The 17,047-nt window shown below is 39.4% G+C and overlaps 1 protein-coding gene across 1 annotated transcript in view; it reads right to left on the bottom strand.

Moving 5' to 3' along the window:
* Window positions 1-1,083: 1,083 nt before the first annotated feature.
* The window catches only part of TPK1 (thiamin pyrophosphokinase 1), a 332,218-nt gene continuing 316,254 nt past the window's right edge, over window positions 1,084-17,047 (bottom strand). Inside the window, exon 8 of the mRNA XM_035699733.2 lies at window positions 1,084-2,612. Within this exon, the coding sequence (XP_035555626.1) occupies window positions 2,494-2,612 (119 nt within the window). The 3' untranslated portion in view covers window positions 1,084-2,493. The remainder of the gene's footprint in view (window positions 2,613-17,047) is intronic.

Below are 17,047 nucleotides of genomic sequence, written 5' to 3'. Positions count from 1 at the left end.
GATCTCACTGCGGACTCCTGCTGTTAGTAAAAACATAACAGATACGTGTTTTAGATGATATGGCGAGGAAGCACACCGAGAGGAAACTAGCACTAAGGCAGCCTGAAGGAATGGAACGGGGTCAAATACCTATTGTTCAGGAGCCTGGCAGGAAGTGGGAGAGGTGCCCTGCCCTGGGAGGGAGAGCCCTCCACGGGCCTCCAATGGCTCCAGCATGATTCGCAGGTGGGGGGTGTGGGCTCTCTCAGTGCTCTCCCCCCTTCTGCTTACTGCATTCAGAAACTATATGCTTTTTGTACGTACCCACTTAGTAACACTGGTAAAAGAGTTTCAGGATAAACAGGACATGCGTTTTGTTTTTTTGTAGTCAAATTTTTAAAAATAGTCATTTCTTTTATATGTAAAGAATACGTTTCTAGTAATGAATACACAATGGCCTAGCCTCAACTTCTATGTGAAATAAAAAATACTAACAAGTGTCAAGAATGCTGCCCACTTTATCTACCGCGGTTTTCTGGTTTCTTTCGGGCAGTGGTTCGGAGGTTCTGAGTTAAATGAGCTCGACTGACCTTTCCCCTGGCTTCTTGGCTTCTTTGCAATTGTGTGTGCTGTGAATGGGAAGGTAGGCCGTACAGGGCCGGAAGCTCTGGGATCTGCACTTGGCAGAGAACATGGCAAAGGCTCAGGGCCGCTCCCTGTGCTCTGATCCTTCTCCTCTTCCTTCCCCGGGGCTCTTCCTCCACTGGTTTTCTTCACTTTCTCTATTACGGCAGCTTCTTTTATTCTTTTCTCTCTAGCTTATAAAGATCTCTGAAAGCAATCCACCTGTCCTTCCTAAGGCCTACCAGGTAACCAGTGGCGCCACATCATCCCTGTCTTATAGATGGGCAGCGAGTGGAGAGAGCAGGTGTGAGCACCTGGCACATGTGCTCTAGCGCATGTGCAGGTTAGAGTGTTAGTAATACCGGGCGCTCTCTGGAACCAGATGAGTGAAGTGGGATTGTCATTAACCGTCCTTTGGGCAGCTTTTTCCTTTTTGTACAGAAACATCGGTCGTGAGAGATTGGTGACAGTGAGACACAGTTGAGAAAATGGACTATTTTTTTTTTTAATGGACTATTTTCTTAAAGACCACACACATGCATGTTGGTAACTCAGTTATTTTTTTTTTGACATCGGATTTCAATCTCCTTTATTTGCATACTAGTGAAAACTGACCTCTCACGGTGAACAACTGCATGCTAGCTCAACTGATCCCCCTTTCATTCTTCACTTGAAGTCCAACTCTTGCTTTGTCATAACAGAAGGAAGTAAGTCCAACTCTTGCTTTGCCCCTTGAGAGCAAAATGGGGATGTGTGCACATGGAGGATCGTGGGTGGGTTCTCCTTATGTCATGGTTTGTACGGCAACATTTGGTTTGGTAAATAGGGTAGAAAAGGGTAAGAAGAGGGAAGAGGGTCTCATAAAAGAAATGCGAGTGCATTTCAGTGCCCCAGGTGGTTGGAGCTGCGGAGCTGGTGACCCTGCGCATGCACTGCCGGCCAGGTGTCAGGGTCTAGAATCCGAGGGTGGGAAGGAAGTTCAGGCACCACCCAGCCAGCCCCTCCCAGGGTCTGTCTAAGGAAAGGTGTCGGGAGCTTGGGTGGATGGATGGACGGGCACTCGTGTTTTCAGACCCAGATGCTTAGTACTTGGTGTAAACTCGGGATCTGTGAATCACTGCTTTTTCAGTCTGAGGAGTGTCAGAAGCAATTCCGTTTCATGCGTAAGTTTCCTCTGCACAGCATTTTCAGTCTTGGTTGTAATTACGACGAGGGCAGTTTCCATCTGTCACCCCACCGAAGCCCAGAGCGCTCACTGCACAGCTGGGCTTGGGGTGACTGTGCCAGCAGGGCTCTGGGAGGCGTCACTTACCCTTCATGGCATTTCTTCACCTGTAGGTAAACTACAGGTGATATAGGTGAGACATCAAGACAGTGATGAGGCCAGGGCGAAATGGTGCGCTTGTAACCACCCAATCTGAAAGTCCTCTGTATTATACAGAGAACTCCAGCATAATAGACACTCAGAAGTAGCCTTCAGTGTAAGGATTTAAGGATGGGCAGGAGAAGGTTAGGTGTTGGACACCAAGGACCCTCAACAGAGAACTTTCTCGGCTTCCAAATTAAAAGCAATGCTCTAGGATAAATGGAATGATAACAATAACAGTAATTGATACTTAATTTTATAGCGCAATGAGCCATGTTAGTTTTCCAAGTGAATATAATAGACCTTATTTACTTTCTTAACAAATAGTGGGTTTTCTCCTTCACTGTAAAACTGAGATCTGTCATTTGTGTTACCTCAATTATCAAAACATTAACATCTTTAAAACTAGTGGGCTTCCATGGAGAGGTGTAAATTTCTGTAAACCAAGGTGAACTCTTCTCGAGCAGTAAGTCAGCGGCAAATGAGGTAAGTCAGAGGCATGGCTGTGGATGCCAGCTGCTGGGTTAGTTTTTGATGGCCATGGTCCAGAGCAGCGGATGGTCCGTTTCCACGGTCACGACACCAGATCCATCATAGGTATTGGAAGTACTGACCAGTGTTCCAAAACCAAGCACGTTATTTGCTATAAGAAAACAATAAAACAAAATGTTTACTGAGAGGCAACCTTTTCTCCAGTGTGGAAGAACTTTGTCAACAGTTACCAAAAAGCAGTGAAGCACGCGGAAACACAGGCTGTGGGATTTTAAAACTGAAAGTTTCCATAACTTGCCATAACCACTTTTCAGGGAGTGGGTTATTGGTTTTTAACTATTCTGGGATATATGCCATTCTCATACAAAATTTCATTAAATTTTTTTATTATTTTTTCATTACTGATTGTAAAATCAAAACCCATTTTGTACTGTGCTACTTCCTTGCCTGAGTGAAATTATAATTTTTCTGGGTGATTCAGAATTAACATTTTACATAAGTTATTAAACGCTATAAACATGCAGTTTTAGCTTCAAGTCTGAATGATATGGGGCGGAAAGCTAATTACTCCAAAAAAGTATGGGATTTTGGTTATATTTTTCTCATAAATTAAGAAAAGCCAAAATGAGCAAGGCCTGCTTTCTGTAAAATTAATAGGAACTCAAAGGTCGAAGCAGATTTCCCACTGTGTCATCTGGAGAGATCCATAAGCCCAGCTGTAAAATGAGGGCAACAGATGAGATAGTCTTCTAACTATTTAATTATCAAAATAAAGGCTTAGGAGTTAAGCGATAGAATTTACTTACCAATGACATATATATGTAGGTATGTATATATTCTAACAGGTTAGCTGGAGTTAATGCCAAGGCATTAGGGCAGTAAGTCAGATAACCTCACTTTGCTTGTGTAACTGCAGTTCATCAACATGACTCCAAACTCATGACTGTCCTATAGACATTCCATGAGAACCAATATTATTCTCTTTGCTAAAATTCAGAGAGAAAAATAAACGGAGCGTTTTTCCTTTAAACAAAAAGTCACACTGCTTTGGGGGAAATAACTCAGTTATAATGTTCACTTCCCACTAGAGGGAGCTTGTTATCTTTCTGAGGAAATCTTGAAGAGGCAATTTAAAAATTCAGAAATAGTATTACTGGATACTGTATGATTAGTATTACCAGTTAACACAGTTTATTTATTAAATCTCAAATTACTTATTTTTCAGAGCTGTCCATGCCTTTACTAATGCAAACACAAAGTAATAAGGTAAAACTATACAAAAATACGGAGTGGATCTCATGTGACAATCACCCTGATTATATATATATATATATATGTCAGTCTAAGAAGCTCTTGCCTCTTCAGTAATTTGGCACTTTTTTGAGATGAAGTTTCTAAATGATGCTACTGTGCACATATGTTTATAAATCTAGACATGATGATGTGGAGAGTGGGTTAGGGTGGTGGTCATGGACTCATGACAAAGTCTGTTTGGGATCTGTTGGAGAAAGGCCTTGGCTCCCTGAAGAGCGACCTTGCCTGGAATCAGGTGCACACCAGGTACCTCCAGACCTCGGGCCCAGGCCTAGGGTTTCAAGGCTTTCCCAATGGCCAAAAAGGGAAAAGTTGGGGAACAGTTTGAGCACTGCAAACCATTTTATTCATAAAGACAAGTTTGGATGCTTTAGCGGACCTGCCACCTGTACAGTGGAAATGCCCCAGAGAAGAACAATGTATGCATAACTGCCTGAATTTGACACAATGCATTTTAAGATTCTGGAAACTGATTAGATTAAATCCTGGTTTTTACATAAGCTCAAAGGACAAGGGCACAAAATTATGTCTCTAGTTTGTAGTTGCATATAAATTCCTTTCTGCTTTTCTGAAGGTAGACTATCAATTTCAGATCATTAGGGCTAGACACTTAGGTTTCCCTAAGGCATGAATTCTTTTTTTTTTTTTTTAAGGCATGAATTCTTAATGGAGAAAGAATGAATATAGTTTTTATCTCATCATGAGAGGTTCCCTTCCCATGACCTGGTTCAACCCTAGTTACTTCCCAAAGGCTCCACCTCCCGATACCACCATCTTGGGGGTTACTGCTTCCACATATGACTTCTAGGGGACACATGGAGTCTGTAGCAGTACGGTCAGAAATAATGAAAGGTCACAATTAAATACTTTCTAGTCTCCAACTTTACGGAGATTACAATAGTAAGAAGACTAAGATGAATAAGATGAAATACAAAAATCATAAGTTTTAATTCAGTATGTCACTACAATTATTTTGGAGTATATTCCTTCAAGTCAAAGAATCATGCTTTTCAAGCAAACTGTAAAGTTTTCCTTATAAGAAAAAAATATTTTTTTGAGGAAAATACTTGGAATTATGATTAAACTCCCCCTAACCCAAATGTTGGAGGGTCAATCATGAAGCAAAATAACAAGATTGGCAGACAGACAACTTCCCACAGATTATTTTCTTCCTGTTCTATTGAGCTATATTGATGCACAGCATAATGGCTTGACATACGTATATACTAGGAAATGATTATTTGGTAATGATTATTTAGTAAATTTGGTTAGCATGTATTACAATTTTTTTCCTCCTTGTGATGAGAACTTTTGGAATCTTTTCTTACCAACTTTTGAATATTCCATAAGGCATTGTTAACTACACTTATGTTGTACATGATATGCTCAGTACTTCTATATTTTAGAACCAGATGTTTGTATCCACCTTCACCCAACTCCCCGCTACCCCTGTGCCCCTGGCAACAAACTACCTGAGGTTTTCTGTGAGGTTGTTATTTTTGGATTCTACATATAAGTGAGATCATACAGTATTTGTTTTCTTTTCTGTCTGACTCACTTCACTTACATAATGCCCTAAAAATTCATGTTGCAAATGGCAGGATTTCCTCCTTCCTATGGCAGAATAATACTCCAGTGGGGTGTGCGTGTGTGTGTATGTATGTATATACCCCAACTTCTTTATCAATTCATCCACTGATGGACACTGAGGTTGTTTCCATTTCTTGGCTCCTGTGAATAATGCTTGCTAGGGAACATGGTGTGCAGATATCTCTTCAACATAATGTTTTCATTTCCTTCAGATATGTTCCCAGAAGTGGAATTGCTGGATCATAGTGTTGTTCTAGTTTTATTTTTTTTGGTGGTGGTGGTGGGGGGGACTCCATGCTGTTTTCCAAAGTGGCTGTACCAATTTACATTCCCATCAACAGCATACAAGGTTTCTCTTTTCTCTAAGACCATGCCAGCATCAGTTACCTTTTGTTTTTTTGATGATAGCCATCCTACAAGGCTTAAGGTGAGATAGCTCCTTGTAGTTTTGAATTGCATTTCTCTAATGATGAATGATGTTGAGCACCTTTTCATCACCTGTTGGTTATTTGAATATCTTCTTTGGAAAAATGTCTTCAGGTACTTTGGCCATTTTTCTGCCGGATTATTTGCTTTTTCTTCTTTTCACTAATGAATTTTATGAGTTCTTTATGTATTTTAGATATTAACCCCTTATCAGATGGTATACAGCTTGCAAAGATTTTTTGATCCTTGTCAAAAACAGGTTCATTTTTTTGGTTGTTGCTTTTGTTGTGTTAGTTTGATGCAGTTTCACTTGTTTATTTTTTAATCTGTGGTTTGTGCTTTAGGTGTCCTATCAAAAGGCAATTTTTTCCCTTAGGTTTTTTTTTTTTTTTTTTCTAGGAGTTTCATGGCTTCAGGTTTCATGTTTAAGTCTTTATTCCATTTGGGTTAATTTTTGTGACTGGTTTAACAAAAGAGTCCAGTTTCATTCTTTCACCTGTGGATATCCAATTTTCTCATTACTACTTATTGAAGAGATGGTCTTTTCTCAATTGCATATTTTTGGATCCCTTGTCAAATATTAGTTTATTCCATCAGTGGGGGGTTAATTTGGGCTCTAGATTATGTTTCATTGGCTTAGATGTATAATTTTTATGCCAGTAACATACTATTTTGATTACTACAGCATCATAATATAGTTTTAAATTAGGAACTGTGATGCCTCCAGCTTTGTTCTTTCTCAGAATTACTTTAGCTATTCAGGGTCTTTGGTGGTTCCATACAAATGTTAGGTTTTTTTGTTTTGTTTTGTTTTTTGCTTTTGTAAAAAAAAAAAAAAGCCTTTAGAATCTTGTTAGGGATTGCAATAAATCTATAGATGGATCTGGATAGTTTGATAGTATGGAGATTTAAATAGTATGGACATTTTAATCATTAATTATTCCAATCCATGAACATGGGATATCTTTCTATTTGTGTCTTATTTAATTTCTTTCATTAATATCTTGTAGTTTTCAGTGTAGAGATCTTTGACCTCTGGGTAAATTCATTCCTAATTATTTTATTGTTTTTGGTGTTATTACAAATGGGATCATTTCTTTTTTTTTTTTTTCAGGTAACTTAGTGTTAGTATATAGAAGCACTACTGATTTTTGTATGTTAATTTTGTAACTTGTACCTTTGCTGAATTTGTTGATTTTTCTTTTGGTGGAGGTGTTAGGATTTTCTACATATAAAATCATATCATCTGCAAATAGTTTTGTTTCTTCTCTTCCACTTCTGATGCCTTTTATTTTGCCTAAGTATTCTGGCTAGGACTTCCAGTATGGTGTTGAATAGGAGTGGTGACAGTTGGCACCCCTGTCTCCTTCCTGATCTTATAGGGAAGGCTTTTAGACTTTCATCATAAGGATGATGTTAGCTGTGGGGTTGTTATATATGGCCTTTATTATATGGAGGGGGCATATTCTATGTATTAGTTAGGAGTTTTTATCATGAATAGATTTTGAATTTTGTCAAATACTTTTTCTGCATCTATCGAGATGATCATGATCACTTTTCTTTTATTCTATTAATGTGATGTACCACATTTACAGATTTGTATAAATGTTGAACCATCCTTGCATCCCAGAGATAAATCCTACTTGATTATGGTGAATAATCCTTCTAATATGCTGTTGAGTTTAATTTGCTAGTAACTTTGTTGAAAATGTTTGCATCTGTACTTATCAGGGATATTAGCCTGTAGTTATCTTGTCATGTCCTTATCTAGCTTTGGTATTAGGTTACCACTGGCCTTGTAAAAGGAATTGGGAATGTTTCTATCACCTCGATTTTTTGGAAGAGTCTGAAAAGGATTCGTACTAATTCTTTTTTTTTTTATGATTTTATTTATTTATTCATGAGAGAGAGAGAGAGAGAGAGAGAGACAGGCAGAGACACAGGCAGAGGGAGAAGCAGGCTCCATTCAGGGAGCCCGATGTGGGACTCGATCCCGGGACTCCAGGATCACGCCCTGGGCCAGAGGCAGGCGCTAAACCGTTGAGCCACCCAGGTGTCCCAGTACTAATTCTTCTTTAAATGTTTGGTAAAATGCAGAGTGATGCCATCTGGTACATCACTGGCAGACTTTTCATTACTGATTCAAGCTCCGTATTAGTAATTCACCTGTTCAGATTTTCTACTTCTTCTTGACTCAGCCTTGGTAGGGTATACGTTTCTAAGATTTTTTCCATTTCTTTGCAGTTGTCTGGTTTGTTGGTGTAGTTTTCATAGTAGCTTCATACAATCTTTTGTATTTTGGTGATTTTATAGTTGTAATCTTTTTCATTTATAAATTTTGTTGATTTGAGTACTCTCCTTTATGTTGGTTAGTCTACATAAAGGTGTCAACTTTATCTTTTCATAGAACCAACTCTTAGTTTTTTTTTAAAATGGTCTTTTCTGTATTTCACTTTCTAATCTGTATTTCCTCTGCAAGCTTTGAGCTTAGTTTGTTCTTCTTTTTCTAATTCCATAGGTGTAAAGATAGGTTGTTTATTTGAAATCTGTTTTCTTGATGTGTGCCTTATAGCTATGAACTTCTCTTTTAGAAGTGCTTTTTTTGTATCCTATAAGTTTTGGTATATTGTGTTTCCAGGTACTCTTTCTTTTTTTTTTTTTTTTTTTTTATTGGTGTTCAATTTACTAACATACAGAATAACACCCAGTGCCCGTCACCCATTCACTCCCACCCCCCGCCCTCCTCCCCTTCTACCACCCCTAGTTCGTTTCCCAGAGTTAGCAGTCTTTACGTTCTGTCTCCCTTTCTGATATTTCCCACACATTTCTTCTCCCTTCCCTTATTTTCCCTTTCACTATTATTTATATTCCCCAAATGAATGAGAACATATAATGTTTGTCCTTCTCCGACTGACTTACTTCACTCAGCATAATACCCTCCAGTTCCATCCACGTTGAAGCAAATGGTGGGTATTTGTCATTTCTAATAGCTGAGTAATATTCCATTGTATACATAAACCACATCTTCTTTATCCATTCATCTTTCGTTGGACACCGAGGCTCCTTCCACAGTTTGGCTATCGTGGCCATTGCTGCTAGAAACATCGGGGTGCAGGTGTCCCGGCGTTTCATTGCATTTGTATCTTTGGGGTAAATCCCCAACAGCTATATGCCAATAAATTAGGCAATCTAGAAGAAATGGACGCATTCCTGGAAAGCCACAAACTACCAAAACTGGAACAGGAAGAAATAGAAAACCTGAACAGGCCAATAACCAGGGAGGAAATTGAAGCAGTCATCAAAAACCTCCCAAGACACAAGAGTCCAGGGCCAGATGGCTTCCCAGGAGAATTTTATCAAACGTTTAAAGAAGAAATCATACCTATTCTCCTAAAGCTGTTTGGAAAGATAGAAAGAGATGGAGTACTTCCAAATTCGTTCTATGAAGCCAGCATCACCTTAATTCCAAAGCCAGACAAAGACCCCGCCAAAAAGGAGAATTACAGACCAATATCCCTGATGAACATGGATGCAAAAATTCTCAACAAGATACTGGCCAATAGGATCCAACAGTACATTAAGAAAATTATTCACCATGACCAAGTAGGATTTATCCCTGGGACACAAGGCTGGTTCAACACCCGTAAAACAATCAATGTGATTCATCATATCAGCAAGAGAAAAACCAAGAACCATATGATCCTCTCATTGGATGCAGAGAAAGCATTTGACAAAATACAGCATCCATTCCTGATCAAAACTCTTCAGAGTGTAGGGATAGAGGGAACATTCCTCGACATCTTAAAAGCCATCTATGAAAAGCCCACAGCAAATATCATTCTCAATGGGGAAGCACTGGGAGCCTTTCCCCTAAGATCAGGAACAAGACAGGGATGTCCACTCTCACCACTGCTATTCAACATAGTACTGGAAGTCCTAGCCTCAGCAATCAGACAACAAAAAGACATTAAAGGCATTCAAATTGGCAAAGAAGAAGTCAAACTCTCCCTCTTCGCCGATGACATGATACTCTACATAGAAAACCCAAAAGTCTCCACCCCAAGATTGCTAGAACTCATACAGCAATTCGGTAGCGTGGCAGGATACAAAATCTTTTGAAATTCTTCTCTGATCTACTAGCTATTCAGGAGAATGCTATTTAATTTCTATGTATTCATTAATTTTCCTCCAGTTATTGATCTTTAGTTTTATGCCAGTGTGGGCAGAGAGGATAATTGGTATGATTTCAATATTCTTGAATTTACTAAAACTTTTTTTGTGGCCTAATAGAGGATCCTAAAAAAATGTTCCATGTACTGACTGTGTTGCCTGCCCAGTGCAACTGTAGGATGGCTTCACAGTTGCCTGGATTTGTTGGTCAGGTTTCCTAGACAGTTAGGATTACTACTATTCTCAGAAATAGGCATGGTTATGAATTAGTTTCCCTGATTGGGCAGAGCAGCAGAACAGGGGCTAAGGCCAGCATAGCTTGTTGTTTGGGGACCCAAATCAGGCAGGACTGTGCACCATCTCTGGCCAGATGGAGTCACCAGCTTTGTTCTGCTGATGGGCAGAGCCACAGGCTATGTTCACAGCTCATGTGCCACCGTAAGCAGGGCTGCAGGATGGGCTACCTGGCTTCCCCTGTTAGGTTCCTCGGTTAGGTGGGCAGAGGCTGTATTCAGCAGGGATCAGGGCTACAAGTTAGTTTCCCTGTTTAGGTGGAGTTGCTGTAGAGGCCCCAAGGCTGGCAAGGCTCTTTTCTGGAGGCCAAACAGGCTATGGTCTTGATCCTGCAGATGAGAAGGGGTGCTTGGCTGGGCTCTCCACTCCAGTGCTGCTGTAACTGGGATGGCAGGGTGGGCAATGCAGATTCCTGGGAGCTGTGGTTGGGTTTCCTGGTCAGTAGTGGATGGGACCGTAGATTAGTTTTGCTAAGTTGATTGGGGGCATCGAATAGGCCCCAGGGCCTGCAAGGCTCTTGTTTGGGGGAATTGGGTGGAATCGTGCTCCTTGGCCAAACAGGGTTACCATTCTGGCTCTGCAGACAGCCAGCACTGCTGGCCAAGTTCTTCACGTGAGTGCTACTGGGGTGAACAGCTTCACAGGGGCTCAGGCCAGGCTTCCTGTGCTGGGAGCTACACTCAGCAGTAGACAGTCCTACGAATTAGCTGTCCTGCTCAAGAAGGTCTGGCTCCAAGGCTGGCATGACTCATTATTTATGGTCCCGAACCAGGCAGATCTGGGCCCCACCAAGTTCCTGGTCAGCCTGGGGCACAATCTTGACTCTTTAGAGAAGCACAACCACTGGCTGAGATTTCTACTTCGATGCTGCTCTGAGTGGAAACTCGGTCTTCCAAGATTCAAATGTGGTTGCTATCGACTCTATTCCCCCCCCCTTTTAAAATCATGATCTGACCCCCAGCAATCAAGCTACACACTACCCCCCTGGATGTGAGATCCTGAGAAGTGATTCTCGGTACTGGGGAGCTAGATGTCCACCTCGCGCTCTCTTTCCTGCTGGAGACACTGCAGGCTCAGGGGTCCTCTTGGTGAAGTGTCATACTGCCCTGGGGGGAGCTGCTGCTCTCGGCCTTCTCGTGCAGTCCATCTCGGTCTCTGTGCTTTAGGCTTTAGAACCCTCATGTTCTAGGATTTTTATAGTGGTGTCTCATCCGTGGTAACTGTTGCTTTCTTGTGAAGGGGACTGGACTTTTAGGAATGACCTATTTGCCATCTTGATGCCATCACTCTCTCAAAAATTACTTTTTCAGATCTACCCCCAGAGAACCTGTCCAAAACCTTGGCTGGCTTATCATTTAGATTCAATTCCACATTTAGACAACTGAGATGTGATTCTTCCCCCTCCGCTCTTTGTTGTTAGAGAGTAGAACTAACTATGATTCTTAGATAACCAGTTATTCAAGTCAAGTCTTGTTTTAACTAGAGATAAGAGTAAAAGTTACAGCTTTGTGTGAAATTATAGGAAACCATATCACACGTGGCAAACATAACGTAAAATTGCTTGCTCTGTCTGAATGTGGAAGTGCAGCGTTTGCTTCAAAGCTAGTGTCATCAGTTGTCTTAAGGGCAACTGTGGTCTCACGACAACCGTAGTGGCCAACGAGGGCTGCTTACGTTACCCTTCCTTCCAATGAAATGTAACAGCAGATATATTAGGGAACACAGAAGCACAGCCTAACTTTTGGGTTTTCATATTTTAGAAAATTAGAAGTACTTAAAAAGAAGAGAAACATTAACATAGATTTTATAATTTTCTTCCGTTATCTCACACTGTTTTCTTTCCCAAAGGTAAGGATGAGAGTTAGGCACTCAATATTCTGCTGCTTTTAATGATACCCTACTAGCTTTTGTCTAAAGCTGGAAAGACTGAGGATGCTACAGCAGAAGATGGCAAATTACTAGAATTTAAATTATCCAACCATTTTTTTGTGTGTTACACGAGGGTAGGTCAAGGTTTTCTTTCTCCACATTAATAGTATTTTAAAATGAAAAAGAGAGATTGGCATGGTTTGAATAATTCGCAGATGCCTTAGTTCAAGTGATTAGTTTATGGCCAGCTGGGAGGTACAATGAGATAAATTTTGCCAGGCTAGTAAATCACTTGCTTGATAGGTATTGGCCAAGGCTATCCTCTTTGCTGGACACTGGAGAAAGGACGTACTGACGTACATACAGTCATGCCCAGTGGACTAGACAAGTGTGGCCCAAGGGCTAATAATGATGGGGCCAGGATAGGTTGTATATTCAAGTAGGAAGTGAACTCTTGGGTGAGTGAGGAGCCACACAGATCCCCACAGGCCTGACTCCTATACTGGCTTCCTAAGAATCTGATTATTTCGTAAAATAAATACGTGAATTATAAAGAAGGCAATGCCAACATTTCTTTTTCTTTCCTTTTTTTTTTTTTAAGATTTTATTTATCCACTCATGAGAGACACACAGAGAGGCAGAGACACAGGCAAAGGAGAAGCAGCCCCCCAACGGGGAGCCCAATGTGGGACTCGATCCCAGGACCCCGGGATCATGACCCAAGCTGAAGGCAGATAGATGTTCAACCACTGAGCCACCCAGGCGTCCCAACGCCAACATTTCTTAAATAGATGAAATTGAGGGAGTAAGAGAAGGGAGTAAACGAGCTTTGCCTGGGAGATGCTGTGCAAGGAGGTGATGCTTGAGATGGAGTAATTCTCATTCATCCCAGATGTCACCTGAACACTTACAGTGCACACCACGTGCTCTGAGTATAGCAGGTTTTTATCTGCAATTTACAAATGAGGAAAATGAAATTCAGAGAAGTTAAATCCACAGGCTATGATGATGATAATGAAAGTTGTTAGACACATGTTGCCAAGGGAGGTTACGGCAATTCTTTGAAGAGCTTTGAAAAGAGAATTGAGGTTGCTCTGTTTCCCCTAAAGTCTGGAACTGTCAGCAGCCTGATGGACTAAGTGGGCAAAGCCGTGGAAGTGTGCAAACCACTCTAAGCCTTAAATGAATACCATGTATGCCACACAAATGTTTAATGAACCTACTTTGATGGATCTCAAGAGGTTCCCCAGCATTCTGGAACATTATGTTAAGCCCTGGGAGTGCAGTCAGATGTACTGGACATATCACCAACTATCTCAGACGTAATAGCACCGCCGCATGCTCTACCTTCATCATTTGTTCTCTTAAGATGCTTAGCCAATTTGGAGAAATGCCATATATTACAAAAATATGACATTTCATTAGCAGAAAAAGCAAACTATACTGCCTCTGAAACCAGCTCACTGGATTGGTCTTTACCATTTTAATTATTTGAACTACAGATTTACAACCGGTTTACAGACTTCTATTGGGCAAACCCTCAATTTTTAAAAATTGCTAATTTACCATTTCCTAATAAAAATATCCCTCCCAGAATTCCTATTTTAAAGTTGTTTCCTATAAAACAGCATTGATACTTATGGTGGTTGTTAAAAATTATCAAAGACTTAAGTATCAGTATTGCTTTTTTCACACTTTGTTGATGGCAGAAACTCAAACTAGTCCTAGTAGAGAGCTGCAGAATACATGCCTTTCATGTATATTTATTGGAATCTTAAAAAAAATATGAGTTGGAGAGCATGTGTCACAGAAATGTCCAATTATCTCTGTCAGCACTGTAATATCACAGGATCCACATATCGAAATTTTAATTTTCCAGTAGCCACATTAAAAAAGTAAAAACAGGTAAAATGTTTATATACACACACATTTGTTATTTTTGTTGAGATATAAGTGACAATGGTTTCAGATACACTATGTAAGGATTCAAAATATGTCTATATTGAGGAATGATCACCACAGTGTCAGTATGATGTCCATCACCACAGATGGTTACAAATATTTTTTTAATGTGATGAGAATTTTTAAGATGTACTCTCTTAGCAACCTTCAAATAAACAAGATAGTAACTATAATCAACATGCTGTACATTACATCCTCCTGATGACTTGTTTTATAACTGGAAAATTCTATCTTTTGATCATCTACACCCATTTCTTCCACTCCTAGCCTCTGGCCACCATGAATCTGTTTTCTGTATTGAGGGGTTCTTTTAAGTAGCTACATATAAATGAGATTATAAGGTATTTGTCTTTCTCTGTCTTATTTTTCTTAGCATGATGCCCTCAAGATCTATCCATGTTGCTGCAAATGGCAGTATTTCTTTTCTATGGCTGAATAATATTCCATTGTGTGTATGTATGTACATACACATTTTCTTTATCCATTCATCCACCGATGGACACTTAAGTTCTTTCATTTCTTGGCAAGTATAAATAAGGCTGCAGTGAATATGCAGATGTATATATCTTTTCAAGTTAGTGTTTTTGTTTTCTTTGGATAAAACCCAGAAGTGGCACTGCTGGATCATATGAAGTTCTATTTTTAATTTTTGTAGGAACTCTATAGTGTTTTCCATAGTGGCTGCGCCAATTTGCATTCCCTCCAACAGTGCATAAGGGTTCCCTTTTCTTCACATCCTTGCCAATACCTGTTATTTCTTGTCGGTTTGATAATAGTCATTCTAACAAGTGTGAGGTGATACCTCACTGTGGTTATGATTTACACTCCCCCGATGATGAGGTTGAGCACCTTTTCATGTATCTGTTGGCCATTTGAAGATCTTCTTTGAAAAAGTTTAATCAACATTTTTTGTTATTAAATTTTATGAATATATATTTAGGATGTCCCTTATCCAGCATAGGATTTGCAAATATTTTCTTCCATTCAGTAGGCTGCCTTTTATTTTGTTGATAGTTTGATGCAGACCCACCTGTTTATTTTTAATTTTGTGGCTACCTTTGCTTTTTTGTTTCAAATCCAAAAAATCACTGCCAAGATTGATGGCAAGCTGCTTACCATCTCTGTTTTCTTCTAGATTTCAGATCTTATGTTTAAGTCTTTAATCTATTTTGAGATGATCTTTGTAAATGACACAGAATAGAGGAGGTCTACTTTCCCACTGGCATTTATTGAGGAGACTGTCCTTCTCCCCCTGGATATTCTTGGCTCCTTTATTTTAATGGGCTGTATATGCACAGATTCATTTCTGGGCTCAGAAACTCATCTGGATCCACTGGCCTGTGTCTCTTTTTATGCCAATAAAACACTGTTTGATTAATGTAGCTTGGTGTGATATAGGTTGAAATCAGGAAACAGGATGTCTCCAGGTGTGTTCTTTATCAAGATTGCTTTGGCTATTCAGAGTTGTCTGTGGTTTCATATAGATTTTAGGTTTGTTCTATTTTTGTGAAAAATGCCATTGGAATTTTGGTAGGGATTTCACTGATTTATAGATTGATTTGGGTCATATGGACATTTTAAGACTATTCTTCCAATCCATGACCATAAATATCTTTCCATTTGTGTCTTTTTCATTGTTTTTCATCAAAGTATTATCATTTTCAGTATACAGGTCTTTTATCTCCTTGGTTAAATTTATTTGTATTCTTTTTTTTATTTATTTTTATTTGTATTCTTTTTGATGCAACTGTAAATGGGATTGTTTTTTTAATTTCTCTTTCTGATAGTTCACTATTAATGTATAGAAACCCAGTATATTTTTGGATATTGATTTTTTTTATCCTGCAACTTAACTGAATTCTTTTATTAAACAGTTTAAAAAAAAAAAGTCTTTAGGGTTTTCTCTATATAGTGTTATGTCATCTGCAAATATGACAGTTTTACTTCTTCCTTCCCACCGTAGATGGCTTTTATTTCTTGTTCCTGCCTAATGACTCTGGCTAAGACTTCAGATGTTCTGTTGAAGAAAAGTGGTGAGAGTGGGCCACTTTATATTCATGTAATCTAGTATATCTAAAATATTGTCATTTTAACATGTCATCAATATAAGAAAAATTATTATTGAGATATTTTACATTCCTTTTTTATATACTAAGTTTGAAATCTGGTGTGTATTTACAGCTTCTCTCAGTTTGATCAGATCTATTTTAAGTGTTTAACAGCCACATGTGGCTACTGGTTACCGTATTGATTGAACAGTACAGATCTAGGTTACTGAAGCAGAAACCATACTTAATGAATTAGTTATCTGTTTTTCCAGGGAACATTATCATCAGACTGATTCATCTGCAGATATGTATTCAGAGAGTCTCAGGTTATAAAGGGACTATTAAATTCAAGTGAGCATAACAAGTCATTTCAAATTATTTCAGCTTATGACAGGAATAGATCAACACACACTTGGATATTTGGCATATGCTCAGCAGGAAGAAAGACAGAGTCCTCTGCCCTTAAAGTTGAAGGCTGAAAAGATTACAAAACTAGACAAGACAATAAAAAATGCAGAACCTAAACAAACATAACAAAACTACCAATAGAATACATCCTGTGTTATAAAGGAACTTAATATGACAACTCCTGCCTGGACATACAGCAGATGGTCTTCTTACTCCTAGTCATTGCCTCTCCTCGCACTCCTCTAAATTCCCTAGCTGATCTGGCCATTCCTGCCTGAAAGGATAAATGATGAAAATTCATTGCTCATCACCTTGCTACCTCCTACCCCAAACATTTTGGCCTGGCATTCAAGGCCCTTCCTCAAATGGCTATCTCCTCCCATTTAACCTACTTGCTAGCCACCCCATGCCACTTGCTGTTCCCTTAATAGATCAGGAACTTCCTAGTTCCATGAGAAGTTTTAATGTCTACCCTCCTTCTGGAACATACCCATCTTTTCAGTCT

The sequence above is a fragment of the Canis lupus genome, chromosome 16 (assembly GCF_003254725.2).
Source record: "Canis lupus dingo isolate Sandy chromosome 16, ASM325472v2, whole genome shotgun sequence".
NCBI classification, from domain to species: Eukaryota; Metazoa; Chordata; class Mammalia; order Carnivora; family Canidae; genus Canis; species Canis lupus.
This window is presented reverse-complemented; position numbering and strand designations above follow the sequence as displayed.